We start from the raw sequence: 17,512 nt of genomic DNA, 5'->3' as shown, positions 1-17,512 counted from the left end.
GAGGTTTTCCTCGCATCCTCGGGTAGTTGTCCGTTATATTTTCGCAAGTTCTTTTGAATACGATGGTGAAATCAAAAATACGATGGGCCTTTACTTTTCTCTGTTTCCAGTGAGAGATATGCACATGTGCGACGCATCGCACGACATGGAGCACCATGCAGCGCATTTACAGCATCTATGCCGTGTTGGAGGCGCAAAATTTACTGCGTGCTCCCAACAGACGAGATATCCAGTGTCTGACTACACTGAAACGATGAAAAACGTATTCAGTATTGATGTTTGTAATGACGACCCTACCATTCACCCAACATATATCTGTGCTCTTTGCCAAAGAGTGCTGAAGAGATCACAGAGCACAGAGAAGTTCAATCCCAGTGGCGGTGGTTGTGGACAAGGGGCAACATTTAGTTAGAAAAGACCTGAACCTGTGATTCGCAGGGTCTGCACCAAGTTTCAAGAAAAATCGAAGGGTGGCCGACCAAGCAAACGGATAAAAACAGCAAGCGGAGCATGCAGCAAAAATGACATCAAGCAGTAGCAGTGCATGTGCATCTAGCAATAAAAGTAAAAAGTAAATTATCGTGTCCGTTCCCGAAGGGAACTCACGACGGCCGCTAACACCCGGTAAACCCTATGCATCTAGCAATAGCATGGATATACCTGAAAGTGAGGCGTATGACATATCTGCACCTGATTATGAAGCAGAGTGCAATTTGACTATGTCAAGATTTGCCGACAGCAGTGCAGCAGCCACAGTACAATGCATGATCTGCCGCAGCATGCCGAGCAATGGTGTTCGGTCACCATGCTGTTCTAGAGTATTTTGCACGAAATGCATATGCCACACGTTAACTAACGGTGCGCAGTGTCCAGCCTGCCAACATACCCTGCGTGCTTCAGAACTGGCAAAGCCAAGCGACCTGTTCTGTCAACTGCTTGCGAACTGGTCCGTCCACTGTGGATCAAACTCGGTGGTGATCACGGCGGAGGATCTTTCAAGTTTGTCCTGCAGATCGTGAATGTGCAGCGGCCGAATTCACTCCTCAACACTATCCCGATTTGCATCTTCGAGGCACAAGACACGCCATCGAACCTTGAAACCGCGCTAGGAGTCTATCGTGACGAGGTCAGAGATCTGCAAACAACAGCAACATGGAAGAACAAGTCGTTCAAATTGTTTTTCTTTGGCGACTACGAATATCAAACGAAAGCATATGGTTTGTCGGGGTCCAGTGGCACCGACCATGCTTACACTGTCTATGTCAGAAGAAGAATATGGACATTCCACCAGCCCTAAACCCAGATGCCGATTCTACCAGCAGAACACTAGAAACTCTGTACAACGATTTCACTGGATTCACGAACAGTGGCTCAAATCTAAAGAATGCAAAGAACTACAACAACAGCATACGTCCAGTGATCTTACCTATTCCCGAGGAGAATGTTGTTATCGCGGCTCTTCATCTGGATCTGGGTATTTTCCCATGGATGCTGACTGCTTTTCAGGCTGAGCTCAAAGCCCTCGACATTGAGCTTGCCAGAAGAACAGCTGCTGCAGACACCGCCGTTCCTGCCGCCGTTGCTACTACAGCAGACACCGCCGCTGTTTCTGCTGCCACTGCCGTCGTTCCTGCTGCCACTGCCATCCCTGCAGCCGTCCCTGCAGTCGTTCCTGCTGCCGTCCCTGCAGCCGTCCTTGCAGCCGTTCCTGCTGCCACTGCCGTCCTTGCTGCCACTGCCGTCCTTGCTGCCACTGCCGTCCCTGCAGCTGCTCCTGCAGCCACTGTCGCTCCTGCAGGCGTTCCTGCTGCCACTGTCATCCTTGCAGCCATTGGATGAGGAGATTTCTGCAGTTACCCAACAACTACATGTAGTGCAGCAGCAAGTCCAGTACACTGTTCTCTTTTCTCAGCTTGATACCTGCTGCCACAGTGGAGGGCGTGACACAACACCTACAAGACCAGTGGAAGAATGGTGATGCACGCCGTACTGTATTGCTTGCGTGGAGACAGTCACTCACCGACCAAATGGCCGCAATAAAACAGAACAAAAAGTGTGAGGGGCCATGTTGAGCAAGCATCGAGCCAGTTGTCCAGCGCAATGGAATCGATAGGCAAGCATACCATGGAGGTGCTTTTGTGGGCAACCATGTGCACATAGCTCTTCAGCCAGCAGTGACAACTGAAATAACCCCAGCACATTTATCTGCAGTAGCTTCTCGTGCGCCGCTGCTGCTCTGCTGCTCCCAGAGGCAAATCGAATTCATGAGGATTACCAGCACCTGATGTCCCTGTATGGCGAGTGCACTGCCCTCTTCAGCCACTGCAGGCCTGTGGACGAGGCCACCATATCCAAGCTAGAAGGCTTGGTGGAGACATTTATGACTGCATGCCGAGATATCGTCGTCAGCAAAAAGCTCGGCCACATCACGCCGAAATTGCACATGTTGGAGGTGCATGTCGTGCCGTCCATCCGACGGCGAGGCGTTGGTCTTGGTCTCCTCGCAGAGCAAGGGAGTGAGAGCATTCACGCCCGCTTCAACGAGCTAAGGAGACACCACGAGGCCATCCGCAATCCCTTGGAGCGCCTCAAGTCTGTTGCACAGACGCATTTGATTGCAACTCTCCCACAACACGAGTCGCTCCGTCCAGTCAGCAGGAAGAGGAAATCCTCACAGTAAAGTTAGTGTATCTCTGCATCTTGTTTGCTGGCCTATCTGAAATTCTCGGCCTTCCATCGAGCTCTTTTAGCTTTCTCTACTCTCAAAATAATTCAGATTGTTTCCTTTGTTCTCATCTCAATCTCTTTCCTCACAAAATTTTTTGGAGGCGATCGAGGACGCGTCTGACGCGCGTGTCAGCAAGTACAAAAATTCGGTTCGTCATGGTTTCGATGTGAAAATGTAATAATTCGCTTCGTATTATAAAATACCGTTGGGATTTGTCAAAAACGGCGCAAAAGCCGCCATATTGTTAGATGGCCAAGTGGAAACAGCCATGCGGACCACGACCATTCGACTCAGCACCCCGAAGACTACAACTGGTGAAATTTTAATTTTTGCCTTAACTTCCCCTTTAAGAGAGCATGTCTGAGAATACCAAAGTATGTGTGCAAGTGGATCTCTCCGATTTCCCTCAAAATTTGCAGGTAGGTTCCCTTTGGGGTGTGGATCGATTATGCAAAGCCCTTGAAAAAGTTTCTGAAGGGAACCTTGAAATTTGCATACCCCTCAAAAATGGCCGAAATATCACATTATTTATGGGTCTAGAAACGAGTCACGCCACAGCGTATACGAACAAGCTATGAACAAAACTCCATCAAGCCAACATTGCCTCACCTTAGAAGAGTTCCTGGAGCAGTACCGCTTAGCCACGCCAGCATCCCAGAAGACGAGGTCCATCACCCCCTGACGCCACAAATGATCGTCTTGAAAATAGCCAATTTACAAGCGCTGGCAAAACAGCCAGCTACGTCCTCAATTGGCCAGATCTATACACCGGCAGATAGTAGAACACCTCTTCTAGCGCTGAGGACATGTCCCCCATCTTCCTTTTGGGGTTTTCTTGAAATAAACTTTTTTGAATTTTTCCACTCGACCATGCTGAAATACGGCCAAAGTCATACCTGCGCAGGAAAGCTCGCCACTCCGCGACGTCTCCTCAGCAATTTCTACTCCAACACTACTCCCAAGGCCGCAGAACAACGTGTAGTGTTGACTCTGACAAGGAAAAGCAGCGGTGATCACTTGTCACTCCAAACGACAAGCTTCTCCTGCGCCACCAATATTTTTTTGTGCGACTGTGGCTGCAAAAGTGACTGAAGGCCTGAGCGCAGTTTTTGAATTTTATTGCAAGATGCACGGTGAAATCAGGTGCCTTGTGACGCAAGAATGCCAAGTCGCGTGGCCCACGGCTCACGCGATTTCAGAGTCACCTTTGTCAAGTGCGCTTGTTACTCGCCTTGAACGCCCGTTGGTCTGGAAGTGATCACACTTGTGTTGTTACCATGGTTACGGCGCTCAAGAACACGCTGACCGTGTTGTAGGCCTACGAACCGGGACTTTCCCTGACCATGTAGGTCGAAGACCAGTCAAAATGATGATGAAATCACATTCTTTATGACGTAAGAAATCTCTCATGCAGTTCACGCGACAAGTGCGTGCAGCCAGTGCTGCTCGCGTGCCAGTCAACACAAAGGGACCGAGCTAGTCGCTTTTGGCGAGCATCGACATGAAAACAAGGGACTTTTACTGTTGGACTATGTTCGGGATTGCAGGAGGTAAGTGTGAAAGACGAATAACTCTCCATGCTGTACGGGGCATATTCCAACGGCTTGCTGCCATTGCAACACTCCTAGGACAGTTTGTGGGGGTTCTCAGCAGTTCAAGCAGGAAATGAAGCTCATCTTACCTCTGCCATCATGGTCTGTTCCGAGTAGCGTTCCAGGCACATTCGCGATCGATGGCCGCGTAACGTGATGCAGGAAGCGTCATCCTACGTCACAGAGCACGCGATCTCACCGTGCATTTTGCAATAAAATTCAAAAACTGCGCTCAGGCCTTCAGTCACTTTTGCAGCAACAGTCGCACAAAAAATTATTGGTGGCGCAAGGAGAAGCTTGTCGTTTGGAGTGACAAGTGATCACCGCTGCTTTTCCTTGTCAGAGTCAACACTACACGTTGTTCTGCGGCCTTGGGAGTAGTGTTGGAGTAGAAATTGCTGAGGAGACGTCGCGGAGTGGCGAGCTTTCCTGCGCAGGTATGACTTTGGCCGTATTTCAGCAGGGTCGAGTGGAAAAATTCAAAAAAGTTTATTTCAAGAAAACCCCAAAAGGAAGATGGGGGACATGTCCTCAGCGCTAGAAGAGGTGTTCTACTATCTGCCGGTGTATAGATCTGGCTAATTGAGGACGTAGCTGGCTGTTTTGCCAGCGCTTGTAAATTGGCTATTTTCAAGACGATCATTTGTGGCGTCAGGGGGTGATGGACCTCGTCTTCTGGGATGCTGGCGTGGCTAAGCGGTACTGCTCCAGGAACTCTTCTAAGGTGAGGCAATGTTGGCTTGATGGAGTTTTGTTCATAGCTTGTTCGTATACGCTGTGGCGTGACTCGTTTCTAGACCCATAAATAATGTGATATTTCGGCCATTTTTGAGGGGTATGCAAATTTCAAGGTTCCCTTCAGAAACTTTTTCAAGGGCTTTGCATAATCGATCCACACCCCAAAGGGAACCTACCTGCAAATTTTGAGCGAAATCGGAGAGATCCACTTGCACACATACTTTGGTATTCTCAGACATGCTCTCTTAAGTCATTGATGATATATGGCCTACATCAGTGGTCCGGTGTGTGAAATAAACCAGTCAGCATTGCTGTATCTGAGATAATTTCCTAATACCTGTATGCATCGTCGACCTTGTTAGCTAGATATTGTGCTACTTGGACCTGTTCTGTGCGATAGGTTTTGACGTGCTTGCACGATAAGCGCTGTGCTTGTATTCTTCAATACCTCTCTACCATGTGCATATATAGGAGAAAGCGCTTATATTGGAGACAGTGCTTACATTTGTTTCAACCAATACAGTCAACTTCGCATATAACCACACACGGCGGGGCATCAGAAAAGTGTCCTTATTCGCGAAGTGTCATTATACCCGAAGTCTCTTTATATGTATTACAGTTGGATAGGACTTTGCTCTGGGCATGGAAATTCTGTTGTTATTCGCGAATTGTCGTTATATCCGCTGCCGTTATTAGCGAAGTTGACTGTACATCCATGCAGAGCAAGAAGTAATACATGCTACATATCATGCATACAGCATTGATTTCCAACAAGACTAATAATAGAGACTGTGTATATTATGTTTCGAACGGTGCTCACAGTGTGCTAGTATTAGAGACTGTGCTAGTAGTGGAGACCTGTGCTTAAAAATAGAGAATATAATTATGGGAAATCCGTATCTCGAATTGTGCCCTCTCTCAAACAGTATGCCTGTCTCTAAGAGCCATTGAAAACATAATGCGCACTCTTGCATGGTGCTCCCTACTTGGCATTGTGGTCAAGCCGACATGTACAGATTTGGCGTTGTTTTGCTAATGACCTTGTCCAAGTAATTGTCCATGTGGATTTAGGATCAAAATCGTAATTCCTCGTGCAGGTTCTGTTGAGTTGTGATAGATTATACTTGTTTTGAGGTAATTTATACAAAAGAGAAAGGACCAAGGAACTGCATGTTACGCTATACTGTCCACTAACACCACCAGTTACTAAACAGTCAGCTCATGCGATAACATTGCACGACACTGACCAATGGTACTGATGTTTTACAACTAACTGGTTAACAGCTCTAGCACATCTTGGATGCGCACTGCAACAGCCTTCCAACTTGGAAGGTTCTAAGTTATAGAAATAACATGAGGGGAGAAAGGCATCCGAGTGCACTCTAATATTGAGGTTGTTAACTTTCGACTCTCTTTTTTACTTCTTTTATGGTGGATGATGTGAATGTACCAACATAAAACAAAATGCATGTACACTGTAGTACACCGCTTGAGCAGTGCCCCGTCGGTGATGGACTTTGAAAGAATAGTGCCCCACAGGCTAATCAAGCGAGTACAGTGATTTCACGCCATAAATGGATCAGCATTAAATATCACGCCCTATTTACAGCAAGAATTATTGTTGTTCCTCCTTACCAGCAAATGAATAGCTAAATGATTGCCTCCGTCTCTTTTTACCCTTGGAGTTTACTTCAGCTGGGTATCTTCCACTTTCAATAAGTTCCAGTAAGATTGCATTTCTTCTGCTACTTCTCCATCTCCATAAGATTCAACCTGCTCTCCGTAATTCGAGCTGACTAAATTGTTTGAGTCACTCATCTCGGCATTGCCACGCAGGAATTGGTTACACAGGAGCTGCTGTTGCTGCTGCTGTTGCCGCACAAGCACACGCTTGCTCCTGGGAAGATGAGCCGCCAAAAAAGAGCTCCGTAACTTCAGCAACGTTGATTTCGATTGGTTCTGCATTGTCCTCTTCTTCATCAGAAATTGCATCGCTGTTTTCGGGTGCTGCACTTTCGCTCGGGTCAAATACCTCGTCTGGCTCGCACTCTGAGTGAGTCGCCAAAAGATTCTACATCCATGTCCTGAAGAGCTTTGGCTAAAGCCTCATCCACAGTAAAGTAAATTTGTAATAGAACAGAGAAGTCAAGCAGGTCAGGAGACAAAATAATTATTTCGTTCATAATTAGAACGGAGCTCGCGCCACCAAAAAAAGGCAGTTTCTGTTGTATGGAGCTCCGCCGTGCTTTGCCGTATCAGGCCGGTTGAAGTATCTACGGAAAGCGGGGAGTCTCAGCGGTGCGCTAGTGTACATACCAGCACTGTAGGATGCACACTCACACTGCAACGATCGAAAAATGACGTCGCGTCAATATTCACTGATGCACATGACAGGTACATGACAGCCTGTCACTCTGACGCACTTTACTCGATTTGCTGTGTGATGCCATAAGCACCCTTTTTGCATCTGACGGCTCATATTGCTTTTGTTCCATTAGTAGTGGCTCTTATTTGAGCAGCTAGATCCGAAAAAGTGGGCTTATGTCATTTTTGAGCATGTTGAGGTATCTTTCCATGGCATTGCTGTATCGAAGCAGATCACTCTGTAAAGACCTAGGTCCAAAATATGCACCCTAAGCCTTCACAGAGCTGCGGGTGTTTCAATAAATGAATTATCCATCGCTTTATGCGGAAAACTTCACTTTCACATGCATATTTCTCAGCACTGCGTGAAACGACATAAGCCCCTTTTTCGGATTTAGATGCTCATTTAGGACTTACTCAGGTGTCCCTGGATCCCTTCGTCATGTTGGGCTGTTGTTCAGCAAGTGAAGATTCGTGGCGGCTTCATTCGAGTTTCTGCGAAGGCAGGGATTATTCCCATGATGTCTCAGGGCTGGTAGCGTAACTATAATAAAACGGAAGTGAAAGCGTGCCTGCATGTACAAACACTCCTGCCCACACAATCACATGAATTTACCGCCATGTGTACTTTAACCATCATTTCGTTGCCTCTCATTATGGTGCTGTTTTAGAGTTTTCTGGTGATTCCGTAACTTGGATGCATTTTGTTGTCGCGAAAGCTAAGTAGGTCTCTTCCAGTTTTAGTCAGTCTGAGTTCCATCATTTTCTGTGTACTTGGTTCACATGTGATGTAGGAAAAATATTTCTCTAAGGATGCTACTGAAACAATGAATCCTGATTTGCTCTAAAATGGAGGTAAGACGTTCCATGAGTTTATGGAGAGAGTACATGTGATCACTTTATGTAGCATTTTTTCTATGCAAGGTACGGAATACGTCGTCAGAAGGGGTGGGGGTAGGGAATAATGCGCCCCATTCACAACTCTCAGTTGGTTACTGGTATAATATAGAGTGTTTCCCGGAGAGAAAGGGAGGCATTTTTATTCAGCTCCGCCCTAACGTTATAGACAATACTTCTAGCACTCCAGCAAGTCGGAGAGGGTTACTGCACCGGACTTGTAGGCCGGAGAGCTCGTTGCAGACAATGGAGCACAGGACCCATTGAGAAAGGTATCATCAACGGAGTTGCGGGCCAACACAGTCACATTTCCTGCTGAAAAGGTTACCTAGAGCATGGGCTACACCAGCTTCCCGGAGCAGCACAGTGTCTCTGCTGACCACGTCTTATCTTATACAGGTAAGCACTGCTGTCCAGTGCCGACTTACGTATCACGTACAGTTGACTGCTGCTACCGTCCTCCAAACACAAATCCGTATGCGTTTCTGCCAAGAATACGAGCCCTGTATAGGTCTCTGAAATAATAACTCTCCATTCTATTCGTAGGAGATATAAACACAAAGCACAAATCTTGGCTTGCCACAGATAGTATTGATAAAGCTGGTGACCTATCGACCAATTCATTGGACACTGCATTTCCGGCCTGTATTTGGAGAGGGAATGTGAAGTCCTTACTCATCTTAGCCATCTCCAACTTACCAGAAAAAGATCTACCTGTTACATCTTATCTTGGAATAACTCGGAAAACTAACAAGTTTCCTGGTTCCTCCCCTCCCTAATCTCTTTCCTACCCCTAGGGTTTTTGCTCTCCTGCTCCCTGCACTTCCACTCCCCGATTCGTTTCCTTTGGTGAACATGTGCAGCTGTGATGTCCAGACCCTTGGTCGGCGGAGCTTCACAGGTCCCACCCACTCCGTCCTGCTGGATATGTACCATTGTGTCGAGTTCTCCTCATTTTAGTTCATCATGCAGTGAATGTTCAATAGTTAAAAAATCTTAACCCCTGTTGGAGCATCAGATGACTTACTTGTCGGAGGACTTCTGTCTCTTGCGTGTGTGTTAAACTGGAATCTAGGTACGTATGTAGCTAATTAAAAAGATGAGCTACTTCTAGACAGCCGAGAATCAGCTGGCCTGTCAAACTGCACGGACAAGCCCTGTGACCATTGATTTGACTATCTCGGCCGGCACTCTGTTTTCTTTTACGTATCTGTGCATCTTATATGCGGTAGCATACGTGCCAACCGTCCAGGGTTTTCCGGGACAGTCCAGTGAATAGGGTGTTTGTTCCGGGGTCCCGGGATGTCCTGCGAAAGTCCAGGGATTGAGATGGAACTTTTGAAATCGAAGTTCTCTTTTTTATGATACATTTTCAGTGTATATTAAAACTTGAGATCGTGTCTAAGTGTACTGACAAAAAGTTTAAACATCCACGTGGAACTGCAATGGATCGCCGGATAACAGTAGTCAACCGAAAGTTTACTAGTGCAGTTACTGCTCAATGCAATGACATCCCGTTTGATTGAGAAGTAGTCATGACAATATATCTGCTAATGATGAATGCACTAAACAAATTGGTGTCCAGGGAAAACGAAAATAATCAAGGGAATTCAGCCTCGTTGTTCAGGGAAGTCAAGAGTCCAGGTTGGCATGTATGCGGTAGGGATATGGAGATTCCATGATTCAGGGTGTTTGCCCGGGCAAAGGTAGTGAGTATACTGTAGTCTAGTTGGGCTACTTTTCTCTTTTCTCTTTTTCACTCGATTACAATGATTCTTGCTTTAAGATTGCACAGGAGAACAAACGAAGAAGAGACTTTCTGACCTGCTTTTAACATTTTTCACTAGTCTCGAAGTAAAATACCAAAACAAAGGTCCTACTTTTACCGCCACAGCCGGAAGTCACATCTCTCATCTATCCCAACTTCCTTATGCAATATTATAAAAAGTATGTCCATCCAACACCCCAGCAGCATGTCGAAACTTGGCCCTAGAATTGGGACTCAGATTGTGTAGTGGCACTGATGCGATAATAATAATAATAATAATTCAAAGGCCATTTTAACGAGAAATGATTTATGTACACAAAATGCATTTTACGAGGTCAGTACATTACACCCCCACCCAAGATGAAGCCGAGAGCAGTTGCTGAAGAACGCCAAATGGAAAAGATCTTAGAAAGGAAAAAGAAAGAGTGAGCGACGTGTACAAACCGGAAAGACGGAAAAGAAAAGTACACAAAGTGAAGAAATGAACTGCACGTCTAATACCGTTGTGTATTACGTAAACACAAGGTCTGAAACAAGGTAGAAAAATGCAGGCAAGGGAAAAAGGAAACATGCGTGACAGAGGTGGAAGTACGTTTCAAACGCAGTCTAGAGAAAGAAAGTGGAGAAAAGAAAAAGGGAAACGTATGCGTGACAGAGTAGGACGGAGCTTGATCTTGTCAGAGGCGGTTGCTTACTCTGGGAGATCTTGGCTGATTGGCGGATCAGCGGATGGTGGATGGTGGGCAGAGGAGGTCGAAGGCCTACTCCATGCCATCCATCAAGCACTAACAACTCCGACTCAGTGCAGTGTCAGGGGTCACCATTATTATGGTGCTTTATGTCAACCATGATGGTTACAATGGCCAACCACACCACAACGAAGTTGTGGCCAAAGAGAAAGTTCATTTCTTTCCATACGAAAATATATACAGAGACAATGTTTTACGAAAATAATTTCATATACAAAATGCATGTACGAAGTCACTACAGGTGCACATGCGCGCGAGGTTGTACGTTATCTCTTTTTAGGACCAATTTCGTTTGCAACATGACACGAACAAAATTATTATTATAATTATTATTAAACTCAATCTCGTAGCATGTGCACGCATTGCTAATGTGGGGAGCAACCCCAGAGATGAGGGCGATAACCAGCCATGGTAAAAGTACAAAAGAAGACAAGAAAACAATGGAAAGAAAGGAACAGGGAGGAAAACAAAGCTCAGCCAAGAAAGGAACAGGGAGGAAAACAAAGCTCAGCTAATTAAGTGAGATAGCCGGAAATTACATTGTTTAGCTAAACACGCGTGAGTGCTGCAGGAAAACGCAACTCAGTACAAACAACTTGGCGAAACTGAGACATGCTGTGGCAGTGGTGGGCGAGGCTTGATAGCTTGAGCCAGTCAGAATAGGGATGAAACAAAGGGGATTTTGTAAACTGGACAGTGCAAGCTACAGGTTGCGAGACTTGTGCCCTGGTTGAACGGCTCCGCACAAACCAGTCATAGGGAAAAAGATACCTTGGTACTTTCTCGAGTTTTATCTTTTGAATTAGCATGCTGCTGTGGAGACTGCGTCAAATAGAAAGGGGGCAAGCACGAGCGAGAACATAGAGTTGTGCAGAGGAGAAATCACGGGGCAAGCAAAATAGCATTTAAAATAATTTTCGTTGGCAAACTTCGAGCTTGTCTGATATCGTGGTTGATAACCCACACCACGCTACGTCACAGTAGTCGACGATCGGACAAATATACAAAGAGAAAAACAGAGATCTACAGTCGTGAGGCAGATAACAGCAGTGAGGCTTCAGAGTTCCTAAAATTCTGGATGCTTTAAGGCAAATATGGTCAGCATGTTCGGACCATGATAGCTTCGAGTCAAGAATGATTCCCAGGTGCCGGAGAGAAGTTACAACTTCCAGGGCCTGGGTGCAGTTCGGAAACGTCAACGGTGCAGATGGTGGACGTGCAGAAATATACAACACTTTTGTCTTCTGGACATTGGGCAGTAGTTTCCAGATCTTCATCCAGTTTACCACGTCATCGATGCCCTGCTGGAGCGATACCGTTAGTTCATGCTCGGTGGAGGCTGAGCGGTGAAGGGCGGTGTCATCTGCATAAAGCGAGAGGCCAGGAGTAACGGATGGCAAATCATTCACGTACATCAAGAAAAGCAGGGGGCCAAGAACAGACCCTTGTGGTACACCTGTATTTACTGGACGATCCTCCGAAATCAGGCCGCCTGCTTTCACGGCTTGGGAATGAGTCGTGAATTCCAGTTGTTCGCTTACATTGCCGCAATCCGTACATTCTGGTCATTCGAAAATTAAAAAACCCAGATCCAGATTATTGTAAACGTGTAATCGAAAGAGCCCAATGTAAGACCAGCACTTTGGACGAGTGGTTGTGGGCTGGGATGGGAATCACATGGTCCTGAGTTCGAGACCTGAGCTGGTTTTCCAGGGAGTGTCTACTGAGCAAACAAATGCTGTGATGCATGCGTGAATCTCTCCACATACAATGAACTGCGGTGACCAGCATGGTCAACTGTGTATTCACTACTCTGAGTGAGGATAACATGAATGCAGCTAACGAGGTTTGTAAGACTTGCGACCTCACCCTCGCCGCTAGGCGCTGCATCTGCCACCTTGGTATATCAAGCATGGTTGTGGCCTGACATAAACAAAACTTCCTAAATATGTTGAGTCCTTAAACACAATTGTACAGCCGGTGGTACTGCAAACGTGTGAACTTTGACCTAATTATTGGGGAATACCACACATCCGGGCGCATTGGCGGACTCGAGTTACTATGATTATTTTATTTTATTTCATTTTACTGAATACAACAGAAACATCAGATGCAGCTGGGACAGTGGCGTATTGGATGGAAGTTGGGGCGGGGCAAAGGTTACTCCTCCGACCAAAGATCTTGGGTTCATCTTTACTCACGTGCGCCGATATGTAGGAGAAAAAGCCATGTGCATCCAAGAGGGAAGCACCTTTGCAAAGGATATCAGCATATGGGCCGCGATCAGCTAAAACATGTCTTTGGGGTTTCGTAAAAAAAAGTTGGGAAATGACGAAATGAAAAAAAATGTTTTTGGAGCGCGTTCACTCTGCACTTCATTCAAATGATTCATGATGTGGCGATCATCTTCTCAGATTTTGTTCAAACACTTGTTTGGCGTTCTACTTCAAGTAGCTGGCGAGCAAAGACTGACAATGTCCGCATCTAGTGATACTAGAGCAGCTCGCAGGGCCAGACGATCGCTGTGCATGGCCCAGGTTTGTTCAGGTGTCTGCAAGTCCGTGGCGGCGGGTCTGCAGAGCGACGCTGACAATTTGTTGGGATCTCATAGATGTTGATGTCGACAGCGAAGCTGAATCGTCCCCGTCGTCTCCAGTAGCGAAGAGGCACAAGTTGTGGGCTAGTACATAATCATGTAGGCAGCGAACCGGCTGCCTTACGACGTTACTTGCGTTCACTCTCATGAGGCGTCTGACGCAGTCTCGGAAACGCAGGCGACGATCGAAAGTGTCACTTCCAGAATCGAAAGAGTATGCAAGTGCAACGCCGCCCAGCGCATCGTTTTGTTTTCCAGGAAGAACTTGGGCCATGCCTTTGAACTGATGTCGTTGACATGCTCAAGTCGGTGTCAACATCTTTAGTTCCGTTGTATTGTGCTCCGCCACAAAAGCCACTAAGTAATAGTTTGTCTCTTTGTGTCAGACTGTGCGAAAACTGTCATTTTCTATTTCAAAGTATTTTGAAAGCGGTGTTTGGGGCACTTGTAGACTACTTTTCTGCCCTGTATCACCTTCAAGAGGTCAAGTAAGGTCCCAAGAACTGTTTTCTGGAGGAAAACAAAATTCTCAAAGACTCTCTGACTCAGCTCTGGACGGTCAAGGCGACGGTTCTTGCCGAGAAGGGGAGCGCGGCCAAGTCCATATCTGACACACTTCGCTCGGATCGCCGAGAGCTGGCCCCTGTTCTTGACCTGGTCTCAGAAAAGGGTGCATCCAGCTGGCGGACCTGTCACACCCTCAGCCGCCATGATTTCACCCTCAGCAAGGGAGACTTCAGGGAGGGCCTGTGCCTCCGGTACGGCTGGACACCGCCTCTGCTCTCAAGCCTTTCCGTTTGCAGCAAGACGCTGATATGTCAGTCTTGTCCTGTTGTGCACGTTTGGTGGCTTCCCGACGCTGCGCCATAGCGAGGTGAGGGACATCACCGCCAGAGCTTTGAGGCATGTCCCTCACAACGTGATGGTGGAACCCCACCTCCAGCCAGTAACCGGAGAGGCGTCCCGCCATCGCATAGCTGTCACGGAGGAGCAGGCTGGACGGGGCGTGTTGTGAGGGGTGGCTGATTCGAGCACATCTTAATCGATGTACGGGTGTTCAACCTTTGCGCCTTCGAGTCGTGCGGCCTCCTTCGCTGATAGCTACAAACGCCATGAACAAGCAAAGCATTGGAAGTACGAGGAGCGATAATGCGAGTTGGGAGCATGCCTACTTCGTGCCCCTTGTGCTTTCTGCGTCTGGTGGCTATAAAAGGTAAAATAAATTATCGTGTCCGTTCCCGAAGGGACCTCACGACGGCCGCTAACACCCGATAAACCCTAGCGGCAGATGCAGCGCCTAACGGTGGGGTTGAGTGGATACGTCTCACAACCACTGTCACAAGTTCCGAAAACGACCCCATTAGCTGCATCCATGTACCCCTTGTGCCTGGCCACAAGTTCCCAGTTGACTGTGGGTAACAGCATGGCTGGAAAAACCGCTCCCAGGCAGGACTTGAACCCGGTACCTCTCGTATCTCAATCATGGTCTTTGACCAACCAACTGTGGCTATAGCAAGGATGCTAATACACTTTTCTCACAGATCTCCTCTCCTGGCTGAGAAGAGCAAGGAGCCATATGGGCAGGTTATCTCCTTGCTGCGCTGCCACTTTGGGTTTGCCCTGTTTCGTTGTGGTGCCATGTGCCTGCGTGGCTCAAGGAACGTGTTTGCTCCTGCCGTGCCTTTGTCCCCTGCACTTCTAGTGGTGGCTGAGGCACGCATCCAGCAAACCTGCATTGATCATACAGAGTCTGTATTATCATTATTATATCATTCGTTTTAAGCAATTGTGTTGATGCCTCAAAAATATGTTATTTTGTTCTTACAAGAGGCTCAAGCTGCTTGGCTATAAAAATTCCGAGATGTATTAGAGCTGATTGCAAGTTAGGCGGAGAACGTCAGTACCGGTGGTCAGTGCGGTGCAATGTTATCTCATGAGCTGATTGTAAAGTAACGTGTGGTCTTAGTGAATATTGTAGCGTAGCTTGTAGGTCTTTGGTCCTCTTTTCTTCTTATTATCAACATAGTGAGCCACGAGGAGTAACACCAAACGATTGTAGAGACAACAACTTTACTTTCTGCATTTTTTCCAGATTTGTGCAGTTCTGAACTTGATAACCTTCCACCTAGTCAGGTGTGTTGTTATCCCACCATCTTTGCAATAATTCAATAATTGTCGTTTCAACTTGAGCCGTTCTCTATACAAGCTTTAATGTGAACGGAAATTTTTTGTTCGGACACTTTATGACACTCATGAAAAGGACACACTTCAGGCTCATTACGAACGTCTTGAAGTTTTTGTTTTCACAAGTATACTTTCAAGCCTTCTCATCATGTGAAATACAGGCAAGGGAAAAGGAACAGGAACAGTGGATTAAGTACAGTAAGGAGGTGGTAAAACAGCGCGAAAAAGAAGATAGCTAAAGTAAACAGCGAAAATGCGTGACCTATGCACATAGCAATAATGACCCAATCTGCAAGTGCGAGAAAATTCAATAAGCATGACATGTAGTGCGACAACAAGAGACACCACTGGACATAACTAACGAGGTTTGGACGACCTACCTAACAGCCTAAATGTAAATTTAATTTGCTTCTGCTTGCAAAGGTTGGTTTTTTGTGTGGGTGTATACGGCGTCCAAAACATTCAGCAATCAAGCACTGCGTACACGTGACAGAGTCGAAAAATAATCATCTGAATACACAGCACGACAATCAGGATGATCAAACAAATGACTAGCAATAGACGACTCATACTTATCAGAACTAACATCAGAACAATCAGCATCTGCTGTGGACACATCGGATATCACATGGCTGGTCGAATGGACCCTAGCTAACCCAACCTTTGCAAGCAGAAGCAAATTAGATTCACACTTAGGGCATGTTCGATTGGTAGGATCGGGATCCCGATCCACCGGATCCACTGGATTCGCACCCTTTCGATTGGTCGAATCCGGATCCGGATCCTTCGGATTTGGATCCGGTCAACCCACCTCGGGGAGCAGGGTTGACCGGATCCAACGGATCCAAATGTGATCTTTGTGCGTATATGGCGGGTAAAATCATTTTTGTACACATTGTGGTACGCACACGTGGATAGAGATAGAGCTTGTTGACTTTTGGTACGAAGCACGCGATGAGTACGACGTTCACCCTTTTGGGTGACTTGTGAGCGCCATTGTCAACATGGCAACAGTCAAGGTCCAAAATAAAGTGTTCAGTTGAATCTGAAGGATCCGAAGGATCTGAGATCTGGATCCCGATCCCGATCCTTACCAATCGAACATGCCCTTAGGCTGTTAGGTAGGTCGTCAAAACTTCGTTAATTTTACGGGAGAGCTTTATGTTTCCCTTTCTTTTTGCTGTCCAACCCATGGAATTACTTGTAGCTTCCAGGTGGGACTGGCTTGTCCCCTTCGAAAGGAGTGAATAGAATGGAGATAATAATAATATAAATAATAATCATTTTGGGTCGCAAGTATCCACGCAAACACACATCCAGTCACAATAAGGCACTTGTCAAAGTATCCGAACGTTTCCGGTTCCTTCTCATCAAGGATTGTACAGGGAATGGCTCAAGATGGAAAGACTAAAACTTATATAGCGTAACGATAATGAGAAGGCAACAATCGTGACAAGGTGGAAAATTATACAGTTCAGAACGACACAAAACGCGAAGGGAAAATAATAATAGTGACAACAACATAGCGTTTCTTCAGAATTCCCAAACTCCATTGCAGCGTATTTCTTGCACTTCAAAACACCGCTATTCCGACAACAGGCTCTCAGCTGCACCAACTAAATAAGTTTGCCAGTATTTCGCCCATTGGGCATCATCAGGGCATTTTCAAGAACAACATAGTGAGCCAAATAAGTTACAGTGTTAACACCTCGACGAGGAGTAACATCAAACAATGGTAGTGACAACACATTTTCTTTCTGTAAGCAAAGTTCTGTAAGCTAAATCCTGAACTTCGTGTTCTCAATTTTTGATGGGAATTTTCATCTGTGAGATTGCTGGAAACCTCTGAGATGCATTGAAACCAGGACCTGTGTTTATATGTTAACCATGGTGCAT

The 17,512-nt window shown here is 46.4% G+C and overlaps 1 protein-coding gene across 1 annotated transcript; it reads right to left on the bottom strand.

Moving 5' to 3' along the window:
* Positions 1–1,010: 1,010 nt before the first annotated feature.
* LOC135821702 (uncharacterized) lies at positions 1,011–7,023 on the bottom strand. Its single transcript, XM_065334698.1, has 3 exons — positions 6,749–7,023; positions 1,427–1,864; positions 1,011–1,135 (listed from the first exon to the last, which is right to left on the bottom strand). The coding sequence occupies exons 1-3, from the start codon at positions 7,021–7,023 to the stop codon at positions 1,114–1,116; spliced, it is 735 nt and encodes a 244-aa protein (XP_065190770.1). The 3' UTR covers positions 1,011–1,113.
* Positions 7,024–17,512: the final 10,489 nt, after the last annotated feature.

The sequence above is a fragment of the Sycon ciliatum genome, chromosome 7 (genome assembly GCF_964019385.1).
Source record: "Sycon ciliatum chromosome 7, ocSycCili1.1, whole genome shotgun sequence".
In the NCBI taxonomy this organism is placed as follows: domain Eukaryota; kingdom Metazoa; phylum Porifera; class Calcarea; order Leucosolenida; family Sycettidae; genus Sycon; species Sycon ciliatum.
The sequence above is the reverse complement of the archived record's forward strand: the minus strand, read 5'-3'. Positions and strand labels throughout refer to the sequence as shown.